The sequence below is a fragment of the Spodoptera frugiperda genome, chromosome 1 (assembly GCF_023101765.2).
Source record: "Spodoptera frugiperda isolate SF20-4 chromosome 1, AGI-APGP_CSIRO_Sfru_2.0, whole genome shotgun sequence".
NCBI lineage: Eukaryota > Metazoa > Arthropoda > Insecta > Lepidoptera > Noctuidae > Spodoptera > Spodoptera frugiperda.
Window position 1 is genome coordinate 4,562,723 of NC_064212.1, and position 24,745 is coordinate 4,587,467.

Below are 24,745 nucleotides of genomic sequence, written 5' to 3' on the forward strand. Positions count from 1 at the left end.
TACCTTCTGTCTGTTCTGTGTTACGGGCGCCTATTGCTAACCATCAGGTGATCCACCTGCTAGTTTACCGACCTATTTCATAAAAATGTTCACCCATCCACGACCTAACTTCATCAAGATTACTTCATTTAAAAGCACTTGCCATGTACAGCTGCACCCGAATACACTTTTATTTCCTCTTGTAGGTAGAATATTTCCATCTTATTAGGCAATATTTTCCCCTCAACAAAACAAATAGGAATGTATTCCGTTTTACGCATATTTAATTACAAGTTACTGTTCGCAATTAAACAGTTCCTAGGCCAATTCAGTTTACGATCGAGCCTCCGTTCGAGGCTTTTCGCCGCCGCAATCAGTTTTACGATGCTTTTTGTCAGAAATTTGCCATTTTATTACCGACTGGAATAAGTTTGTTCGTGTCGTTGCCAACAAATGGTTCGGCGGCGTATTGATGTCGATTTGTCTAAGAAAATAAAGATGTAAATTGTTAAGGTTTGGAAATTAATTTGACCCATTGTTGTCTTTATAGAAGATGTCATGTTTTAGCTTCTAAAGTTTCACAATTATGTGTACAGTAATGCGAGACTAATTATGATTTATGATTAACTAGCAAACCCGGCGAAAACCGTTTCGCCACCAATGATATTTCCCAAATTTTCTTTGCGACCTTTCCAACGAATGCAAAACCGTGGAAATCGGTCAGTGCGTTCTGGAGTTATAGCGTCAGGAAGGAAAACCTGACTTATTTTTATATAAAAGCATGATTAATTTAATTCTTACTATTATCGATTATTAATCCCTCAAAATTTATTCAGCAGCTCCAAAAAACTTACCAAAAAACTAATCTCTTCAAAGCCCTAATCTTAAATGTTGCAACCCTTACGACAAAAGATCACGTGCGATCTCTGGCTGCGTTTCTGTCGCACCCTCAGTGGCGGCAGTTTGTCTCCACTTTTAATGGCGGTAAACGCGTTTCGAATGTAAATCTTCTCAACACACCTGACTATTTACGCCATGTCCTCGTAATTTTATAACTTTCCAAACTTTCCACGGTGAAATTATGGCACGTTTTGAAAATAATTCCTTTACAAAATGGCGGAATTTGAATATGAAATGAAACGAAAAACAAAGTTTGTTGTAATAAGATTTATTTTGTAACATTATAATTGTTGTATACGTAAATATTACACGTTCTAAAGTAATATGTTTTTGTAACAAAATATAATATAATTTGTAATACCTATTATCTGAATTAATTTCAGGTACATTTTATATTAGGGCCTTAACGTTTTTTGTTTAGAAAGCGTCGCTTTAAATAGTTTTATATTAAATGTGTACATTTATAAAAATTTTACAAATAACTAGTTATAAATAAATTGTATACACATTAAAACATTTCCTTTACACTGTAGATATGCCCTGTATCCATTTATAAGAAAAAAATGTATAAAAAAAACTCTATTTTTGACGATAAGAAACAAATTGCTTGGCAAAAATATTATACTTGGCACTTTAAATACTTAGGTATACCATAACTAGTAAAAAAAACTGAAGTAAGTACATTATCCTGTAGTTTGTATAACATTCAATATTATAAGTACAATCTATGTATAATAATTATTTGCACGTTAAAAGATTGTGTTTTGGAAATTCCAAATACTTCCTACATTACACAAAACTTAAGGATATTAAGTTAATTCTGCTAAATGCTAATACTAATTTTATAACATCACAAAACTAAAGAACACTTTCTTGTAACATAAAAACATTACAATATTCCTTGAAAAGGTTTCCTCCTATATTATGGTGCTTTCACGCTGCTAATATTATATTTATCAGCACCTAACCGACGGCCAAACAGATTTTAATTTTCATACACCGTCATCATTTTTAGTTTTCATATATTATTTATTTATTTGAAATAACAAAGATGTAAGTATATAAGTGCTCATTTACATGATTAGATATCAAAAAAAAAATTGTGCGTTTCTCATAAGTCTATAGATGTCGCGAAAATACAGAATTTAAATATAACTTAGATTATTATTTATTACTACTTATAAATAGATACTTTAAAATTAAACGAATGCTGTTAAAACTATAGTTTGAAACATAAATTACTATAGTTCGACCATTACAAACGTGCGTATTGTCATAAGTCATTTTTATCAGATCTCTCGCTCACACTTATGTAATTTGTGCGGGATAAACATATTATTTAACCGACTTCACAAAAAGGAGGTTGTTCTCATTTTACTTAACAGTTTGCACATAAGTAATGGCTCAACTATAAGGTAAAAAGTTTGCTAGAAAAAGATCTGTATTCATTGCAATGCTGCAATTCATTCGAGCATGTAGATTTGTAATATATTTAATTTAAATATTTAAATACCTTAACCCATTTATACTATGTATTTAGTAGATACAGCTTTGATGTACAGTCGACTCTCGTTAATTCGAAACTGGAGGGAATCTTAAAATAATTATTTTACTGAATGGTCGAATTATCAAACAGTCCGAAAATAGGGCTTGCCTCAAAATATAGATACTGATCTGACTGACTGATAATCCCTCCCTCCCTGCAACTTCAAATTGTCGAGAGTTTGATGTTAATAAATTCGAATTAAGGAGTCACTTTACAAGGTAGCATGAGGTAGTATGAAAAATGTATTGATTTAGATGGAAATGTAAAGAGATTTTCTAGGGACCTCGTGATAACTTTGAAATATAGAGAGGTTCGAATCATCGAAGGTTTGAAATTTGAATTAACGATAATCGACTGTATTTAAAAATTGTAAGTATTCAACATTTAAGGGAGTCGAACGTCTGTAAGTAATATGATTTCATTAATATGTAAGTACAATAATTTTTTACTTTATTGATTTAAATATCTAAAGAACCTTAAGTAAATAATGTACAGATTTATTTGAGAATAGTATATTTCTTTTAATATATAAAAATCTGATTCCATAGAATATTATATATTTTTCACTTAAAATACTAAAATACTGCTACATTTTGTTTTTAAGTACATATTGTAATGGTTATGTTTTGTATAATGGATGATTCAATTCCATTTAATTTTTTACTATGACAACAATAATAGATCTGTATCGTCGGCACTCTGATTGGTCGGCTCGAATAGAACAAACCAATCAGAATGCCGAACGCGCTCTTGTTTCGATTACTTTAAACGTAAAAACAAACTCATACTAAGGGCTTATAATACTTAGTATATGTATAACTTTATTAGTAACACGTGATAATTCTACGCTTATTATTAATAAATAGGTAATTATTATTATCTATTATAAACAAATTGGCACTATAAATAGACAGTTTATAAAAAAAAAATGTTTATTTACATATTTTATTGAAATGATCATTTGAAGCAGTATTGTCACAAATTTGCGAAGCTTCATATCACCATGGTCAGTTGCTGATTCAGGAACCTTCAAATGAAAACAGAGAAGAGATCTAGCGTTATGATTGGTTGGTTCTGTAGCGTCGACCAATTAGTGAGCGCAACACGCTCTCGTTTCGTTTTCGTTCAACGTAAAACAAACTCGTACTAAGGGTACACAGGCCACAATACAATTTGTTAATTACAATTTTTAAGTTTTCCTTAGAATTGAACTAGGTGACGAATTCCATTCCATTCCAATATCCAATTACCTAAAGAATTTTTCCTCTGTGAGATAATCTGAATCAGCAACTACAAGTTTAGTTCTACTGATTATATTTTTACGTAAGTACATTGTTTATTAAATGGCCGCAAACAGCGCATATATTCACCAAACAAAAACACCTTATTAAATACGTAACAAGTCTCTTGGTCCCATTATATCTTCCACAAGTCACATTACACTTTTTTATTCCACATTCTAATACCATTTCCAACATTTCACCAACGGAATGGTTTCATTTAATTAAAGGCTAAACAAATACCATTTTTCCTATTATTTTTTCACTTCAAAGGCATTTGTATTAAACCAATCTATTAATGCCCATTCACCACCGATTTTTCTAGAACATATTTTCCATAATATCTTTTTTTCTAATAGCAATACTTTTCTAAAATCACTGCGTGACTAGACAATTAAAATCTTGGTCACAATGAATAAAAATACCTAAAAATAATTGTATGTCCGCTCGTCTCACCTGCTTGGCTCGCCATTTATTTCAATCTGTAAAATTATAAGCAAGAAAATTAATGGAAATTCGGAATATAAAGAAAAAACTAAAATAACAAAAGATCCTATAAGGACATACCCAATTTACGCACTAAGGGAATAATGCCTACGTATCGCCTTAACATGCCAATTAACTTTCCTTATGTATCTGAAATATTCATTTAAATAAAAAATTACAACATTATTTTCATTAACACCGTTTCACCAAAAAAATCAAAACAACTGTCAAAAAACACAAAGCAAATGTTCACATAGTCAAAACATTGCTACAATATTTTCCACAGGCGTCATCGCGTGTTCCCTTTATGAGATGACTAAAGTATCAGCGGTGTTTATTAATTTAATGATTTTATGATAATAGACTATTATAATAATTATTTATACAGATACATTTACTATTTCAACCTTCACCAAATATTTGGCATTAAAATAAAATGTCTTCCCATTAATATACGTCACAATAAAAAAATATGATTCATGATGAAAATATGTCAGGCGATACGATTCCCTTAGCTGATATGCCAATATATATAAATTAAAAGCAATAAAACTGGGTATGAAGACAATAAATCTATCATAAAAGTGATATCAATTAACAAATACATAAATACGTAATATAATATCAGATAAATTCATCCTTCTGATGTAATCCTATACGAATGATCAATTAAGGCATCGTGATATATGGAATAAAATACTTATTGATATAAAGACAATATAACACACCCATAATTTGTTATAGACGTATTTTATCACACTATAATATACAAACTTTTAAGTTAAATATCGTGAAAATACCAAAATATTTAGAACAATGACACTTGATTTAATGGACCCAACAACTATAGGAAGCACGACAAAACTTTACCATGACCAATACCATTAAAAAAAATTAACCACTATTGTCAGTGATCCCACCATGTTTTTAATAGGTACGCGTCCACAGGCGCGCATCGTACGCATCGCACGCAACGGATTTTAGTTTGTATTGTATAGAAACTCATACAACAGTGTCTACTGATCCGCATCGTTACGAACCGCACCATCAGCAATGCCTACATGCGATGCGTACTGATAACGCCATACGTGCAATGCGTGCGATGCGTACGTCTCTGAATCCAAATCTATCACATTAAAGGCAATAATTTTAATTCCGTTCAAAATAATTATCACACACATTAAAAAGTCCAGTTACCTTATCAATAGTAGCAAGGATAAGCGGGGCTGCATGAGCAGGGGCGGCTTCTCGTTCTACAATCGCCCTTCTTGTGTCCCCAGCTCGTTCTATAGCTTCTTGTGGCAAGAAGCGCCACATGCCTGGCGTGAATAACTCGGCATCCATCTTTAAAGTTTCCTTCTTGTCGAATAGCCAGCCCACGATCATGCCGACTGTGAGTGTGGCTACCAGCCCAAGGGGTGCTATCCAGTGGTATGATATTCTGAATAGTGGGAACACGGATTCTGGGTCCTGTAGAAGATTTTTATTTGTAAGTTAGATCTAATTTTGTATGGATTTGTTTTCGAAGTGAATTGTTTTTTTTTACATTTTGATAAGTCGACGTTTGACCGTTATTTCGCCTGATGGTAAGATATTTTTTTTTTCAAGAAATTCGATTATTAAATCTATTTAAAAGTGTAAATCATGAAAGACAAATCTTCTCCCACCCTAGGTGAGGCTAGAGGGAATGTCAAACTCTTACTGACTAAAAATCATTCCTTTCCTTTCAACAATACTTGGAATTGAAAGAAATATTGCATTATAACACCATGGCGAAGTAATATTAAACGACCGTTGGAGTAATTGCATAGTATTTTAATCAGCCTTATCAACATACCTTACAAAATTGCGTAAATAATTAGTACGATATACCTAATACCTCTTGTGTGTAAATGGTAGTATTCTTTCCTTCCTAGACGCAGTTAAATGACCTTGGTATCAAACAAGGATGTTAAAATCTAACAACGTAATGTCACGAACGTTTGGACTTTGAAAATGTAACTCATCTATCACGTTTTTGACACTATCTCGAGATTTGAATGACTTATTAAGTAACATCATTTTTAAAAAGATTTTCCTAGTCTGTTTTTATCATTTTATCTACGAAAGTCTAGATCAAAGTTGCCGATTTATTCGTAATGGTATTTCTCTGCTCGTGTGGTTGTTTCAGTCGCTAATCAAGATTAACCGCCGTACACAGAGTCATTTAATGGTTATTTAACCCAGTCCTTAGCAATTGTTTTCGAAACAAAACAGTTACTAAGGAATAGTTTAAGTAATCATTAAATGTTTCTGAGTGCAGCAGTATAGTTAGGTATACGATCAATTGTATAGATGAACATGTTTTTTAAAGGGTTACTCTAAATTACCTACTATTTATCAAAAATATTGTATTAAAAGTAGTACTTACAAGAGCATCAGCAAAAGAATCCACATAGGAAGCATTTCGCGCACAATCCGAAGTTATATTCAACGGTGGGGCCCTCAAACCATTGGCAGCTGCAGCCTGGGTCCCAAGCGACACTGTACCAGCCAGTAGGGCCCCGGCAAGGGCCCCTGAGAGCGCCCCTCGGGGGCCCACCCACCAGCAGACCATGCCAAGGGTGAAAACTCCGCATGTTGCACTCGCGGCAATAGCTGATAAAGCTGTTGCTACACCTGATGAATGAATAAAGTGATTGATTTTTTACTGTTATTTTACAACCGGAATATTTGGAACTTTATCCCCGAAAGGGTAGGCAGAGGTGAACATTGCGGCAAGTAATGCCGCTACACAATGTACACCCACTTTTCACCATTTGTGTTATAAGTCCCATGTAATAGGGGGTGAGCCTATTGTGTAATAGGGGGACCTTGGAACCTTGTTAAATATGAGACATTTTACGTACTATGCAATTATTTTACATTTAATTCTGACTCAAAGCTTACCAAGAACACCTCCAAGTTTCTCAATAACGAGCAGCATCACAACAGATACGACAGCCAAACTGGCGGTGATGGCTCTGGCCAGCATACCCTCAGTGAACGGCTTCAGTTGGAGCTTCAGCCACCCGTGGATGATGTCCTCAATCACCACCAGCGCACACGCATTCAACACTGCTGAAAGTGAACTAAACAAAGAAAAAATACATTTCAAATTCATTCACCCCCGGTTTCTGAATTACTTAATCCTGGTATATTTAATTATTTTAAGGAAATAATCAATAAATAACATCAAGTTATTCAGAAATCAGGGGTCATTATATAATAGGTCATCTAGTTATTTAAGAGATTGACGTGTAAAAGTGTTATTTTATAACCTATTTGCAAAATAAATATCATTTATCATTTATAGTAAGTCATACACTTATCAAATTTTTAAAGATCTCTAAAGAAATTATCACCTACATTCTCAATAGAAATTGCCATAAGGAGTATATATCCATAATAAGCACTTACCTCAGTCCAGCTCCAAAGACTCCAGCCAAGAAAACCCCAGACAATCCAGGTAAGTGCTTAGCTCTGGACACGTACGTCACAAAGGCCGGTAAAAGCCTATCATCGACCAGGGGCACGCCGCCAGGGTCGCATCCTCCTTGCACCCATGTCGCCCAGGCCGCTAGACCGCACCATACACATAGAGAGATCGCCAGGATTGCACCCAAGCAGAAGATGAATATGGCCCTGGAAAATAGTGTTATGGTAAAGTTATAAAGTTTCACGAATTTAAGGCAACGTGATGATAGTAGAGTGGAATTCATTTATTACTATCCTTACTCTTCACGCGGATATTATAATAGCAGTACTCTTAGTACAAGTTTACTTTACATTGAACGGAAACGTTCGGCGTTCTAATTGGCCTGTGGTAATAAACCAACCAATCAGAGCACCGGACGCGCTCTCGTTTTACGCGTCACGTAAGTAAACTTGTACTGAGGGTACAGATTATGGTATTCTTAGATTCTTAGACAATAGACGTGTGATATACCTATTACTATTTGTACCTACCTATGAACTGAACAATATGCGGAAATAAAGATCAACGTCACGCGATATGATCAAATGAAGTAGTACCTACTTAATAGGCCGTTAAAAATTTCCGTTCATAATTGAATTGAATTTTTATCATCAATGTTTTGTCAATCTACTAGATGGTATTTTAATTGATAAAACGGGATATTAGCCGTTTTTTACTACTAGTAGTTGTAGCATAAAATTAAACGTATGCTCGTTTTTGTTTTTAATCATATATTTTTTACACATTGATATCTCTTCGTAAACTCATTCTGTATTATAACTCTGTGTTAACAATGATGCAATGTGTCTAACAATATTCCTTATGTAAGACTAAAAAAGACTGTTCCACAAAATTTTCTTACAACATACCTACTACGTCGGCGCGCCATAAATAGATGTCCATTGACATCTTGACATTCAAAACAGTAGACTATAAAAATGTGGAAAGTTTCTGATAAGAATTTTATGGTAGAACAGCTGATGAAGGCGTGATTTTGTTTACTAATAAATAAAGAATTAAGTGGTTGTTCAACCAGTAAGTTTAGGGTTCGTTCATCAGGTATAAGACCAATGGCTTCAAACTACATATAGGTACAAACATTAACAGTAAAATTAACAACCTCCCCAATCTTCCCAATCCCCGATTCCCCAACAACCCTAAAATTCCTAACCGGCAACACACTTGTAACGCCTCTGGTGTTTCGGGTGTCCATGGACGACGGCGATTGCTTATTATCAGGTGATCCGTCTGCTCGTTTACCGGCTTATACCAAAAAAAAAAGAAACTAAAGAAAATGAAGAAAACTAAAGATTGGTAAGAACAGTGACATCGCATCTAGTGAATGGATTTTGAATAAAAATCCTATTACAATCTCAAAAACGAGACATGTGTTTAATTAATTTATATTCATAAGTAGATCTCCAACATTTGCATGTAGGATGAACGATACGGTTCTCTTATCAAACAATTTACGTAGATAACTACTTACTTAGTTAATCTAGTAATCAGTGATTGTGGCACTATTCTTAACTAAACTAAACTAACATTTGCATTGTCTAGAGGACACGAAACCAACCCTAGCACAACTAATTACTTGTTATGTTACAATATATAATAACATTACGTTATGAAATGGTTATAAAATCGTTTTAGGGATCGGTACACATCTGACGGAACATGCGTCGCGTATCATCGACCGTTCACACTCAACGTACCGACGTATCATCGAAGTGTGAACGGTCAAGTGTTTTTCTATGCATTTGTCTGTTTTGGCGTTACGCGACGCGTGTTCTGTCAGATATGACCCTTAAATAGGTGCTTGTTCTATACTTTTTAAAGTCATTGGTTTAATTATTGATAGTCTAGTTATTGATGGCGAATTGCCATATTATATCCCATATATTTGGGACGAAATGCAATACTTAAAATAAGTAGATCTGGGATCAAAAGGTTTAATTCAATGCAATGAATTTCAAAAAATGCTTAAGAAATCGCGTTCGGTATAATTTAAGAACAATGATTCAACAACCTTGAAGATGAAACAATCGAATATAAACTATGTATAATGGGTCGATATTACTGTGGCAATAAGAAAATACTAGGTACTAAAACTGTGAAGATTGTCTACTTGAAAAATATCTAATAGTTAAGGCATGTAATACCTTGTAGACTGACAAATTATTTTCATCCATTTTCATCTTCATTATTACATAAATTCAAAATAAAATATCGTCATTAAATCTGGAAAAAATAACAATGCAACATAACTATTCATGTTTTTTTATATTGAATAACTTGCGCCCAATAAAATGGGGCTTAAAACATAACTGGTCATAAGTAGGTGTTAACATTCAATATGTCCGCTACCTTACCCTTTGAGACATAAAGTGCATTATACCATGTTACGAATTTGTTGACATTACCTATAACTAAAAATCACGGTTTGCTCACGTAAATGAATGGAGAAAATCTCTACTAGTTTTAAATCACAGAAGGATTCTTCATCATGAGCTGCGTACTTATGCGTCTACCACACGTGCATGCTTGACCGCAGTTTTACTTGCGCATGCCAGCTTGTACACTGAACACTGTGCGTGTAGTTGGTAAAACGGTAGCATGCGCAAACTCCAATGACTGACTTGATGGTTTTTAAACTTGCTTGAAATTCTGGCATGCGCAAGCTATACTTGTACAAACTTGTCTGCGCGTGTGGTTGATAGTTCAGTGTTCAAGCCGCTCTCAGTTTAGTGGAGTGGAGTAACTGTACGCGCACGGTCGTTAAAAATGGCGGATTTACTATTGCGGATTTGTAAATAATTCCGCCAATCGCTTGGCTCATCTCTTAAATCCTTGAGTAGATGTATATGTGAATGAATTTTTCTATTCAACAGCCATTTTTTTGTTCACTTTGATCGTTTACACTTTGACTTTTGTATTTTATTTTTTTCACAAGCAAACACTTAAAAAATAATAGCAGAAGAAATAGTTCTTCATTGGGAACCATTGTTTCCACGCCGACGATGTCGACAAGAATGTGGCTTGCGCGTACTTAACTGTGCCGTGTGGTAGACACATCCGTGTTCAGTCTTTTCATGCGACAAGCATGTGCAATTAAAACTGTGGTCAGGCATGCACGTGTGGTAGGCGCATTACGCAGACGCGCCGATGCATATGGCGAAGTCTACTGAGTCCCTCTGTGACTCGAAACTAATATAGCTTTTCTTCATTAATTCACGTGAGTAAACCGTGATTTTTAGTTAATTTAGTATGTATCACGATAGTTATTATAAAAAAATATGTAACATTTTTTCTAGAAATTGTCTAATAAAATTGCAAAAACTGTAACTTTAACTAAATACTTACGTGATAGCTTTCCTCTTAGTAGGTAGGGAGATGTATCGTTGCACCATGGTCTGGTTGACGGAATTGAAGCAGGTCCAGTACAGGAATCCACCGACCACAGCTCCCCACCCTGTCTGACGCTCGTATGGAGAGAAACTCCAGCTGAGGACAAAGGTTAAACATTAATATTGTATTGTTATTATATTTTATGTACAGTTAGTTATTGTTTGGCTCATCTCCTCTGATGTATTGTAGGTAAAGGCACTGGGTAGAGAAAGAAATGATGAAACAAATCTTCTTTTAATATTTATAAAGATTTTGAATTTAACTTTATATAAATTAAAACCTGATAATACCAGAAACATGGAACCATCATTGTGCCGTTAACATAGAAATGAATTGTGTAATGTCTGACTGAATACCCATCAACTATATATTTTAGCTGCCATTAGCTGACCTTTTCTGCGGACCAAGACAGTGCTGTTTCGAACAATACCAATGTAACTTTTCCCGAGTTATATGTACTTTCTAAGATTATTTAGACACCGGTGAAGAAAAACATCGTGAGGAAACCTAGGCTTATATTTTTTTATTATAAGTTTGAAATCGCCAACCCGCATTGAGCAAGTGTGGTGATTAACGCTCAAACCTTCTCCGTTTGACAAGAGGCCTTTGATCGACAGTGGCCGCTTATAGGCTGATGATGTGTAGCTGACCTTCGTAAAATTGATAATATCAATGACACTCAACAAAAATCTAATAATAAATGCGACCACGCGGCGTCATATTAATTGACAATTAATAAATACGTCGCACTTAAGCTACTACGAGTAACTTTATCCCCTTTCAATACTCAATTACTGCAATGAGTCACACCACTGAATGGTTTCAATATTTTCACTCATTTTGGGCAAGTGGCCAAAAATACATCAAAAGACGTCAGAACCATTTATGTAATTCTTCATTATAATATTAATAACTGCTTGAATTCTACATAATATGTAGGTTTATTATACGTTACTTAATCAGATAGGACGTCTACCTAGTTGAAATATTTATAAAGACTGAATTAAGCTATGTTTTTATATGGAAAAATGCATGTTATGGACTTGTATTATGGATGGATCCCTACGATCGATACATCGCATACTGCATCTTTCTCGCACAGCTACTTGCGGCGGCGCATCTTACTGACACAGCTACACAGCTTAGTGTCAGTATAAATGGTCACATAGTTTCACAGCTCAGCTATCACATCTTGATATTATGTCATATTATATGCTACAGGAATGAGATTACTACCAGAATCAATTCTCCATTTCCATAGCTATTACATTTGGGCATTATTCACTCATGCATCTTTTAAACCTTTGAAAACATTCTAATCTCCATGATAGTGGCCATATGTCTGCTGTACCTATTAAACTAGTCGACCATATCAAAGGTTATCACAGCCAAGTTCATTACCACCGCTTAAAGCCACGTGTTCAGGTTAAAGATTACAACTAACTTGCATAAGGAAATTAGTTTTACTTTTTTGCATGTAAATACAAACATTGATTATGCAGTTGCACCAATGCGTGTGTAGTTACTAAGGTATAGGTACGCGTGGTGATTAATCTTGCATGCAGTAGGTTAGAAATATTACGTAGATTTCCAACACAGACAATAGGGTAGATGGCTATTTTATATTTTAATGCCCGTCTTGGGGATTATTTTAAAACATTTCAATCGTATTTTTTATTTTCTTACTGAAACAACCCAGGGAATTGGTTTTATTAAAAACTAATGAAGAGTTAAAATAAAAAAATACATTATGGTTTATCAAGGCTCTTTCCATAAATCTGAAAATCTCAATATTGTCATGAAGCCTACTACTACTACACAGGACATAGACCTCGTAATACGATAGAACTCAAATGCGATAGATAGGAATATCAGTAAATAATACGCATTATCTATGTTACATACGTCATCGGTTTCCATGGCAACACAACCCGGAACTAACAACTAACATACGACCACAGATAACATAAAACATTTAAACAATTTTGACATTCATTTCGGCAACTATTTCAGATAAATTTCACAATTGACATGTGAAGATCAATGCTTAAGATAGGCATACTTTAGTTAGTTTTATCAGCCTTTACTTTATAGTATTAATGTGTATCTTATCTGTGACTCCCACATCGACTATGATATGACTAATCATAGAACTCAAGTACTTATTGACGTATCTATATATTTGTAGATGTAGTTGTAAGCCGGAACTAAGGCCGCTTTTCCACCAGAGATGTGTTATATAGCTATGCTACGAAGATGTAATAGCTAAGCTGTGAAAATATGTGACCGTTTCCACTAATACTAAGCTATGTAGCTGTGTGAGGAAGATGCGCAGCTCGAGTATACGATGAATCGATAGTAGGGAAGCCATCCATAGCACGCAACTTTCTATATAAAAAACATAGCTTAGCTGAGTCCGTTTCCACCAGTGCTAAGTTATGTGTACCGTTGAATATGATTGGTGGAAGCCAAACGCATCCACAGCAACGTAGCATAGCACATCTCTGGTGGAAAAGTACTCTAATAGTTGCTTTTACATATGTACACGTGAACCTATTACCTATGTGCTTCACTTCCGTAAAACGTAGGAAATTACTTATATTATAAGTTGTCTATAGGTATTGATAAATTGCTAATGCAGTAACCTCGTTTGTGGTTGCGGTTGGCACATCTATACATATAATAAAATCGTAGAAAAGTGCTGTCTGTACATTGAAAATAAAAATAAAAAAAATAGCAGGGGTTATTGTTATGTCGATGTCGAACCCAAAAATGTAATTAACTTTTTTTTTGTCTTTTTGTCTGTTTGTCTGTTTGTCTTTTTGTCTGTTTGTCTGTTTGTCTGTTTGTCTGTTTGTCTGTTTGTCTGTTTGTCTGTTTGTCTGTTTGTCTGTTCGTCTGTGCGCGCTAATCTCAGAAACGGCTGATCCGAGTTGGATGCGGTTTTCACGAATATATTGTGGGATGCTTAAATTTACATTTAGTGTTTGTTTCATGTCAATCGGTTCATAAATAAAAAAGTTATGTCAAATTAAAGAATCACGTCGAACATTCTATGCTTATACCATTAATCTCCGCAACTATTTGACGGATTTGGTTGAAATTTGGTACAGATATAGTTTAGAACCTTAGAAAGGACATAGATATATTTTTATTTCAAAAATCAAAAAATAAAAATAAGAAATAAATTATCTATACTTATAATAAATCTGTAGAGAGGTCAATTCTGTACATGAAATATATTTCCAAAATAACTATCAGCGGGTGATTAGTGATCGATACTGACGCCAAAAATGCAATCAGAAAAATTTTTGTCTGTCTGTCTGTCTGTCTGTATGTTCTTTATAGAAACAAAAACTACTCGACAGATTTCAACGAAACTTGGTACAATTGTTCCTTATTCTCCTGGGCAGGTTATAGTATACTTTTCATCACGCTACGATCAATAGGAGCAGAGCAGTGAAGGGAAATGTTGGGAAAACAGGAGAACTTACTGCATTTTTAAGCTTCCGTCGCGTGTGCAGCCTTAATAGTTAAAGCTATACAGAAATAATGTATGACGGAAATGTTCTCCTTAAAATTGTTTGAAAAATATTCTACGACAGCAAATGTCTATCTTCTATGGTTGACTCACAATAACACGTATAACTGCCGATAGCTTAGCAGTTCGGAGATTTCTGATTAGATTTGTCTACACTTACGTTTATAACACTCATTCATTCATTCATATCTATACATATAATAAAATCGTAGAAAAGTGCTGTCTGTACATTGAAAATAAAAATAAAAAAAATAGCAGGGGTTATTGTTATGTCGATGTCGAACCCAAAAATGTAATTAACTTTTTTTTTGTCTGTTTGTCTGTTTGTCTGTTTGTCTGTTTGTCTGTTTGTCTGTTTGTCTGTTTGTCTGTTCGTCTGTGCGCGCTAATCTCAGAAACGGCTGATCCGAGTTGGATGCGGTTTTCACGAATATATTGTGGGATGCTTAAATTTACATTTAGTGTTTGTTTCATGTCAATCGGTTCATAAATAAAAAAGTTATGTCAAATTAAAGAATCACGTCGAACATTCTATGCTTATACCATTAATCTCCGCAACTATTTGACGGATTTGGTTGAAATTTGGTACAGATATAGTTTAGAACCTTAGAAAGGACATAGATATATTTTTATTTCAAAAATCAAAAAATAAAAATAAGAAATAAATTATTTATAAATAATTCTATGTCGATCGTTACACGACTTCGGTTCATGTTATTGTTTTAATTTATCGAAAAAAAGTAAATAAATAGTAAAAAGGTATGAAAAAAATAATATCAATATAATAAAACATTTAGTACAAAGAAAATGCTCTAACGGAGTATAGATAATTCTATGTCGATCGTTACACGACTTCGGTTCATGTTATTGTTTTAATTTATCGAAAAAAGTAAATAAATAGTAAAAAGGTATGAAAAAAATAATATCAATATAATAAAACATTTAGTACAAAGAAAATGCTCTAACGGAGTATAGATAATTCTATGTCGATCGTTACACGACTTCGGTTCATGTTATTGTTTTAATTTATCGAAAAAAAGTAAATAAATAGTAAAAAGGTATGAAAAAAATAATATCAATATAATTAAACTTTTAGTACAAAGAAAATGCCCGAACGGAGTATAAATAAATAATCCAAGTTGTCTTTATCCTCGATAGATGGCGTTGGGATCGAAATAGATCGCGCTATGGTTTCGTTACATTCATTTGGTTGGGTATCGGCCGAGCGCTTCGGTACTATCGTAGAAAAAGTGTATTATCAGTCGTATGATTATTTGTCTGTAGTGGTCCTGCTGTTTCGTATATTCTAAATTGGTTTCGTTGTATTTGTCAATTAATAAGTTTATTTGTTGGGTTTTCCTGGTTTTTTGGTTAAACTATTTAACGTAGGTTTAGTTTGATATCGATTATTAGTAGTTACTGTAGTTAGTTTTTATAAATTAATTAGATTAGATTTAAGTCGTTTCTTTTAAATTATTTAGTTTAAGCTTGGTTATTATAGCATAGAGGATAGGTTGTAATATAGTTTCTTTTTTAATTGTTATAAATTCGTAATTCGTAGCTTTCTTTAGTTTTAAGTTAGTTTAAGTCCGTTTTTAAACTATTTTTTCAATGCCCTAAGTGAGTATACATCTATTAAATTCAAACGCAGAGCTCATTATGTTGATTTTTGAAGAGTTCCCTGGAATATCTTCCACATCTCATTTTTGAAGAGATCCCGCGAGATCGGGAACTATGTGGTTAAAACCAAAAATTTGCCGGAAGTCACTATTCCACGCGAACGAAGTCGCGGGCAAAAGCTAGTATTATAATAAATGTGTAGAAGGGACAATTCAAATTGAAATAAAAACCGGCCAAGTCCGAGTCGGACTCGCCCATGAAGGGTTCCGTAACAGCAAGTAGATGACATAATATAAAAGTTATAAAATAACTTGGTTTTAAATGTTTGTATGAACGACAAAGTTATATTTGCGGTTTTTTAAAATGTTTTATTTCTTAAAAACTAATAATGATATGTGGTTCAAACCAATTTTCGTTGTTAGTTTCTATTGAAATCTACAACATATATTTTTTTTTTAGTTTTCTCACTCACTTATTTTAAAAGTTAGAGGGGGGGGACACTCATTTTTCCACTTTGGAAGCGTCTACTTTTAAACAGTTGATTTTATCGAAAAATGATTTTAGGAACCTTAATTCCTTTTTTAAAGACCTATCCATAGACACGCATCACGGATATGTTAGACAAAAAAAATTTTTTTTGAATGAGTTCCATGTATGGAGTACCCCCCTTTAATTTTTCAAATGTATTAATTGTTATTCAAAATTCGAATAGCGGTTACCAAAATACACCAACCTACAAAGTTTCAACTATGTAGGCCCAACAGTTTCGGAAATAAATGGCTATGACATACGGACGGACGGACGGACGGACGGACGGACGGACGGACGGACGGACGGACGGACGGACGGACGGACGGACGGACAGACAGACAGACAGACATGACGAATCTATAAGGGTTCTGTTTTTTGCCATTTGGCTACGGAACCCTAAAAATAATATAATAGTAACACCCAGGGGATGTGGATCGATACCAAACCCAAATATGTAATAAATATTTTTTTTGTCTGTCTGTCTGTCTGTATGTTCGGGCATCACGTGAAAACTAACGGATCGATTTCGATGAAACTTGGTATAATTATACCTTATTATCCTGGGCATAAAATAGGATACATTTTATCCTGAAAAAATACGTAAAAAAAAAACAGTTTTATTCTACAGAACGCGAGCTCAACAGCAGTAGCTCAATAGAGGGATCTCCTTAATTATTATGGGCCTCGCCGTATTGGGGTCCAATAGATATTTATAAGATGTCATTGTCAGAGTTACTCAAAATGGAGAAATAAAACTTCCACGCGAAGACCGACATCCGCGCGGACGGAGTCGCGGGCGGAAGCTAGTATGACATATATTTCAAGGTCTCTTTTACAATGAACGTAGTCGTCATAAAAAAAAAATGTAAATCCAAGCAGTTTGCACTGCAAGTTCCTACTGAAAATCTTATTTTATTCGCGAAAATGTAAAAGTGTGATTTTTTTTTTTTTAAACGTTGCCCCACATTAGGATTTTCTCCTGTGTCGTGGGTGCGTTTACAAACATACAAGTTCACATACACATGACGCCCAGACCCGAAACAACAATTTGTGGATCACACAAAGAGTTGCTCCGTGCGGGAATCGAACCCGCTACCCGTTGCGCGGCAGCCAGTTGCCCAGCCACCGCACCAACCGTGCAGTCAAATTTATTCGTATTACTCTTCATTTCTTTAAAAAGATGTCTTCATCACCAAATGAATCTAGCATTTATTGAGAGAGTGCATGATATAAAACTTCACTTTGTTAGAAAACATAAAAATACCTTTATCGCCACATTTAGGTGCATATATTTGAGCATGACATAAAACTTCAATTAGGTAGAGGACTGATACTGAAATTCACATTTTTCCGCTCATTTCCATCATCACTCGCAGACATCAAAATATACACCATATTATATAGATTTAAAAAAGCTCCAATCAATCAATCACCTTATAAATACTGTTTAAAATATTCAACATACTTGGATAATTCAAATCGTCCGGTTTCGTTGACAATGTCGATGACCTCCCAGACGCCGCCGACGGCGATCGTCCCGGCGGCAGCCACTAGGATCACGCCTATGAACATCACTCCCGTCTGCACTGAATCCGTCCACACCACGGCTTTTAATCCACCCTGGGTTAAAAAGTAATAGCTTAATATAAAAAAAAAAAATTATGTATATACCTAAGCCTAATTATTACTAGGTATTAAAATTATTTTAAGGAACTTCGGGAAAATTGATTTATTACCTCGGAGGAAAAATCTAGTAAAATAGGTATGTGTTAAATAATTGGATATTAATTCGTTTCAGACATTTAAACTGAGTATCAGACATTTTTATTTCTTAAAATATTTTTTGTTTTGCTCGCAATTTCTTTCTTTCTTGTTCTTCTTCCTTACTTAGAGACATTTAATGATTACTTTAACTATTCCTTAGTAATGATTTAATACCGAAATCAATAGCTAAAGACAATTTGTTTGGGTTAAGTAATCATTAAATGAGTACGGCGGTCAAGCAATACCTAATTTGCAAATTCACACAACAAATCAAAAGTGCAATTACTCATAGTTCCCATTAACTACACTACCAAGTTGTACCACCATTGATTGTCACGTGTTTCGACACGTTGCTGTTGTGTTGCTAGCCATGCGAGATGGCATACTCTACCAATTGATTAATTACACGCAGTTCATAATATGGGTGAGTAGCAGAGTACAATTAAATTATATAAGCTTCTAGCCTAAGCAATGTCTTATTAAAATCATACTGGTCTTTGGGGTACTTATGCCCGAATAATCAAACGCTACTCAATTTTAAGACGCTCTCAAATGTAGTTCTGTCACTATCAATTCTGTATAAAATGACAGAGATAGCACGATATTTAAGTACAACTTAAAATTGAGTAGCGTTTGAGTATTCGGGCGTTACTGTCATACTCAGAGACATTTAATAATTACTTAACCCAGTCATTAGCAATTGTTTTCAAAATAAAAATCGCTACTATGGAATAGTTTAAATAATCATTAAATGTCTTTGAGGGCTTAGATGTTACTGAACCCGTAACGTAACTAATGGATTGGGTGTTATTTATGGAATATGAGGCAAACGAGCAGACGGATCACCTGATGGAAAGCGATCAACAATTACATTGATCATGTGCACTCTTTAATTATATTGACACGTTTTTTATTTATATCTGAGCTTGACTAGATAAGATTTTAATTACACATTACTTAATAAGTTATTATATAAAAAAATACACGCACAATAAACGAATAAAAATCGATATTAACATGCAATGTAATCTACTTAAAAACAAGCTTAAATAAATAAAAAACAAAACAAATCTACTCACTAATACTGTATACAGGCCACATATTGTGACCATAGTACCAGCTACGGCAAATACACTGAAACCCGTCACTGAAAGTAAAAATAAATAAATACACATAGAGTAAGACATAACAAAATAATACTAAAAATATAAATTGCAATGCTGGCTAAAAATTACGTCTAATAATAAGCCTTAAAAATAAAAATAATGACTAAATAATAGGGTAATAAATAGTACATTTAAAATACAGGCAAATGAAAAAAAATTAAGTTTAAAAATGGAATACAGTTTCTGTATTCCGTGATTTTAACTGTCTAAGGAAAATATTACTTAAGGGCTGTACTTATAGTTTATTTTCTATTAACACTACTTATTATAATATTATTTAATTTACTCACGTTGATTAAACGCTAATGCGGGAACGTATACAACCATTGGCAGGAATAGTACCTGGAACAAAACAAATTAGTTTTAATTTTTTTAAGGTATAAGTCGGTAAACGAGCAGGCGGATCACCTGATGGTAAGCAATCGCCGCAGCCCATGGACACCCGAAACACCAGAGGCAGAGGCGGCCTTAGGGGTGGCGAACAGGGCAATCGCCCGGGGCCTCGCTCTTGCAAGGGCCTCGCGCTACACAACCCAAGCTAATTTTAAAAAATATAGATTTTTTTAAACTTTTTATTTTGATCCTTAATTACTTATTCAGGTTATAACATAGCGGTAAATTAAAATAAAGTTAGTTACTTAACTAATTCCATTAAAATTACTAAAACAGCTTTAATTTTACAATAATGTCTTGGCAGTGTACTTCCAACGCATTTGTTGCAAAATTACAGTTCATGAATTGAATGCGGAAGAGATTTTCAAAATAAACTATTTTTATGTTATTGTCGACAACGTGCGCGCAAGCTGTCATCCTAGGTTTGAGGCACTTAAACACCATGAGAGCATATTTGGTTTCATGTATAATACAAAAAGATTAAAGGAAATTAGTGATAGTGAACTTTTGAAACGATGCAGCGACTTGCAAATATCTATGACAGTAGGAGAATCATGTGGCATTGATGGACATGAATTGTACGAAGAACTGAATATGTTCATTCGTGTGTATGAAGGAAACGACGACATTATCTCGATGCTGAAATACATAATAGAAAAAAAAAAATACCGAAGTTTACCCCACTATCGAAATAGTCCTGAGAATTATTGCCACCACACCTGTTACAGTTGCGTCTGCTGAAAGGAGGTTTTCGAGGCTTAAAATCATTAAAACATATTTGAGGAATTCGATGACACAAGATCGGCTTTCAGCCTTGCTATTCTTTCCATCGAAAATGACGTAGCTCATTCGTTTGATTATTCTGTTTTAATTAAAAATTTTAGTCTTAGCAAAAGTCGCAAACATCAATTTTAAAATGTATCATCTCTGTATTTGTTAATTTTGCAAATCTTTCAAAGTAAAATCTTTTAAAACTCAAATTTTATTTATTTGTATAACTTTAGTATTTCTCGTCAAACATAACAAGTACCTAAACCAAACAACCAGACCTACTTTCGCATCACATCTAGACACACGGCAGTGTGTCCGTCAAGTTCGAGCAAAAAAACCGACACACCGGCCGTGGGTTATATTACACGAACTATTTCGGGCCAAGTTCGACCCACCTATAACTCAAAATCTATTTTATCTACGCATATGAAATTTCTAGTATCTGTCGAGACCTACTTACTTATCTAAAATACAAAATTTCATTAATGTACCTATTGTAGGTCTTGAGATATTGACGTCAGAAAATCGCTATTTTTACTATACACTCACTGACTGACTGACTCACTCACTCACTCATTCATCAAAAACCTAGACCACTTCCAATGGTCGTATTGACTTGAAATTTGGCATGGAGGTAGGTCTTTGGGTCAAGGTAAAGGAAAAAATCTGAAAATGGCCAAGTGTGAGTCGGTTTTAAAAATAATGAAGGTGTAAATTCATACCCCTAAGGAACTAAAACAAAAAAATTATCTATATCTTCCAATGGTCGTACCGACCTAAAATTCGTTACGAAGGTTTGTATTTAGTCAAAGTAAAGCAAAATAAGAAAAAAAGAAAATAAACCTTACAAAAATAAATGAAATCCCACCCAAAACATAAATGTGAAAGGCTGCCAAGTTCGATAATATTGGAATGCTTCGCCTATAAAAGAAGTGAGATCTAAATAAGTACCAAGTTCCATACACAGACCTCAGTTAAAAATGATATAACTTGGCAAGTTTTCACACACTTTGTTATAAACCTACTAAACGCAATGAGTCAAGTATATAATTTTCTATTAAAACTTGCCAAGTTATATCATTTTTAAATGAGGTCTGTGGGATACTTTTTACGAAGGACAAAGGGCCTCGCAAAGTCCTGCCGCCCGGAGCCTCGCAATGGGTAAGGCCGCCGCTGACCAGAGGCGTTAGCGTTATAAGCGTATTGGGTGTTAGGAATTTATGGGTTGTTCGGGAATCGGGGATTAGGAAGTTATAAAGAAAAACAAACATAACTAATTAAATGGTAACGGGAGAAAAATACTCAAATACTCTTTCTTAAGATATCCTAAGAGATACTTTAATCTCTATATATGAAAATTAATTACTGTTCGTTATTCTCACTAAAACTTGAGAACGGCTGAACTGATTTGGCTAGATTTGGTCTTTATTTGTGGAAGTCTAGGGCAGGTCTAAAAGGTGAAAAAAAAATGTTTGAGGCGGTACGCAGTTTGCAGGGTCAGCTAGTACCTATGTACATAAAGCTGAAGAGGTTGTTTGTTTGAACGTATTAATCTTCGGAACTACTAGTCCGATTTGGATATTTTTTTTGTGTTAGATAGTGCATTAATCGAGGAAAACTAGAGGCTAAATCATTAATGTATGATCAATAGAAGCTGAGCAGCGGGTGAGCAATGTGGGAGTTTATGCATATTCAGACTATATTTTACGTAACTTTTATATATATTGAATATTCCCATAAGCATTATTCGTAGGCTCAAGGCAACTTCAGGCTGCCAAATAAATCGAAATTCAATCCTACTACGAAGAACTTAAAATCTAAAATTAATCAATAACACTGGACCGATCAAGACACTAAACCTGACACAAACATACCTAAATGTTCTACTTAATAAGTGTAATTGGTTCATATAAAAATATTTCCGCATTCTGGTCTAATAAGTACCTATATGTACTGTCCTAGATTAATTCATCGTATTGTTTGTGCCGATATAATTGCTGGTCTGTCATTAAACCATCAAATCACGGTGCAAAGTTCAACTGTGTAATTACAATCGTCTACGTAAGAACATGTAATTATTTCCTTTACCATGTTTTTTTATGGAATAGGTGGCAAACGAGCAAACTAGTCACCTGATGGTAAGCGATCAGCGCCGCCCATGGACACCCGCAACACCAAAAGAGTCACAGGTGCGTTGCCGGCCTTTTTAAAAGGTGTATGCCAAAAAAAGAACATACACTGTATGCTCTTTTCTTAAAGATTTGAACGCCGACGACAGGTCATTCCACGTTTTGCTGTGCGAGGCAGAAAGTTTCGCAAGAAGCGCACAGTTGTGGCCTACCAACCATCTATATGATGGGGATGGAAATGCTGTCGTGTAGGTCGATGGCGAAAAGAAGCGGCAGGTATAAGACCAAATAATTCCTCAGAGCATTCTGCGTGGTATAGGCGGTAGAGAATGCACAACGAAGCTACATCTCTACGCATTTATTGTTGAGAAAAAACTCATACGCAGTTTTAGTGTTGTCCGCAGTGGCTGGACGATTGGCTGTCATGCAAAGGGCTAGATTCCCGAACACAGCAACTCTTTGTATCCTTAAATTGTAGACAATTGTATGACAAATTGTATGCTTGTAACTAGGAATTCCTCTTGTGTCGTGACACAGAAGGAAATTCTAGTGTGAGACAACGTTTCATTAGAAAAAAAAATGTATTGGTTAAGATATGACAGGATTCTTTTTCGTTTCATAGTTCTACAAGAGGAACATCTAATCGATTACTTGTATATGTACTACAACAGACACACACACACACACAACGTCACGCCTTTTATCCCCGAAGGGGTAGGTAGAGGTGCACATTACGCCACGTAATGCCGCTATGTACTACAAATAGCTCAAATTAATAATGTCAACGTACGTCATACTAAAAATAATTTAGGTAATTTATTTTCAGTTTCGAGTTCATTGCACCAGATTTATATCTTTGTTAAGTAGACAAAAAAGACGAAAAGTAACCAATCACAAACTGGTTACATATACGTCTCAAAGTATTACTAAATCTTAATAGATTTAGTATGTGCTAGTACATTAATTCTTAACAGCCCATTGACTCACAAAGACATAGACCAGAAATAGTTGCAGCCATATTTTTAAACATTTATAAACGCATTCATTACATACATATATACGTATGTATATGTATGTATATAGTACATACGTACTCCAATCCCAAGTGGTCAATTGACCATTGTAATCTTTGTACATTGTTTATGACATGTAGCAAATTGTGCCGGTCAAAGTCCGAAACGATGAAATAACCTTGTCGCAAATTGTATTTAAATAGATTGAAAACTAGGTTTAAAAGTAGATTGTGACGTTTGTTGTGTAGTTGCAAATTTTGTTAGAGAGCAAAGAACTCAAATTTTGTATCCCGAGATGGATATAATACATATACATAAGTATATAAAGATCAATTGCTGTTCGTTAGTCTAGCTAAAACTCGAGAACGGCTGGACCGATTTGGCAAATTTTAGTCTTGAATTATTTGTGGAAATCCAGGCAAGGTTTAAAAGGTGAGAAAAAGTAATGTTTGAGGTGGTACGAAATTTGCCGGGCCAGCTGGTACATGAATATTTTTGGAAGTTTCTATCATTATTTGGTTGTAGCACATACTTAGAATGAGATGATATCACAATCATCGTCAACAAGAACAACCTATAAGTATCCACTGCTAAAGGTCTCTTCTTACACGAAGAAGGTTTTTCATACGGGTCTCACCAATCACCACGCTTTTTCAAGGTGGGTTGGCGGATATCGCTGTACCTATGACTAAAGAATCACCATAACTAAACCCGGCTAAATG

The 24,745-nt window shown here is 34.5% G+C and overlaps 1 protein-coding gene across 2 annotated transcripts in view; it reads right to left on the reverse strand.

Annotated features, from left to right (window-relative positions):
- Positions 1 to 1,131: 1,131 nt before the first annotated feature.
- Positions 1,132 to 24,745, reverse strand: part of LOC118273592 (sodium-coupled monocarboxylate transporter 2) — a 34,663-nt gene continuing 11,049 nt past the window's right edge. Inside the window, exons 5-14 of one of the 2 annotated variants that reach the window (XR_007705841.1) lie at positions 20,008 to 20,059; positions 19,631 to 19,698; positions 18,253 to 18,407; positions 11,051 to 11,191; positions 7,630 to 7,854; positions 7,120 to 7,301; positions 6,602 to 6,849; positions 5,389 to 5,661; positions 4,273 to 4,341; positions 1,132 to 4,187 (exon numbers count right to left, since the gene is read on the reverse strand). Coding sequence is in view for 1 of the 2 variants with exons in the window: in XM_050697964.1 (XP_050553921.1) it covers positions 4,158 to 4,187; positions 5,389 to 5,661; positions 6,602 to 6,849; positions 7,120 to 7,301; positions 7,630 to 7,854; positions 11,051 to 11,191; positions 18,253 to 18,407; positions 19,631 to 19,698; positions 20,008 to 20,059 (1,374 nt within the window). In the remaining variant the exon portion in view is untranslated. The remainder of the gene's footprint in view (positions 4,188 to 4,272; positions 4,342 to 5,388; positions 5,662 to 6,601; positions 6,850 to 7,119; positions 7,302 to 7,629; positions 7,855 to 11,050; positions 11,192 to 18,252; positions 18,408 to 19,630; positions 19,699 to 20,007; positions 20,060 to 24,745) is intronic. The other variant, XM_050697964.1, reaches the window with a different exon arrangement.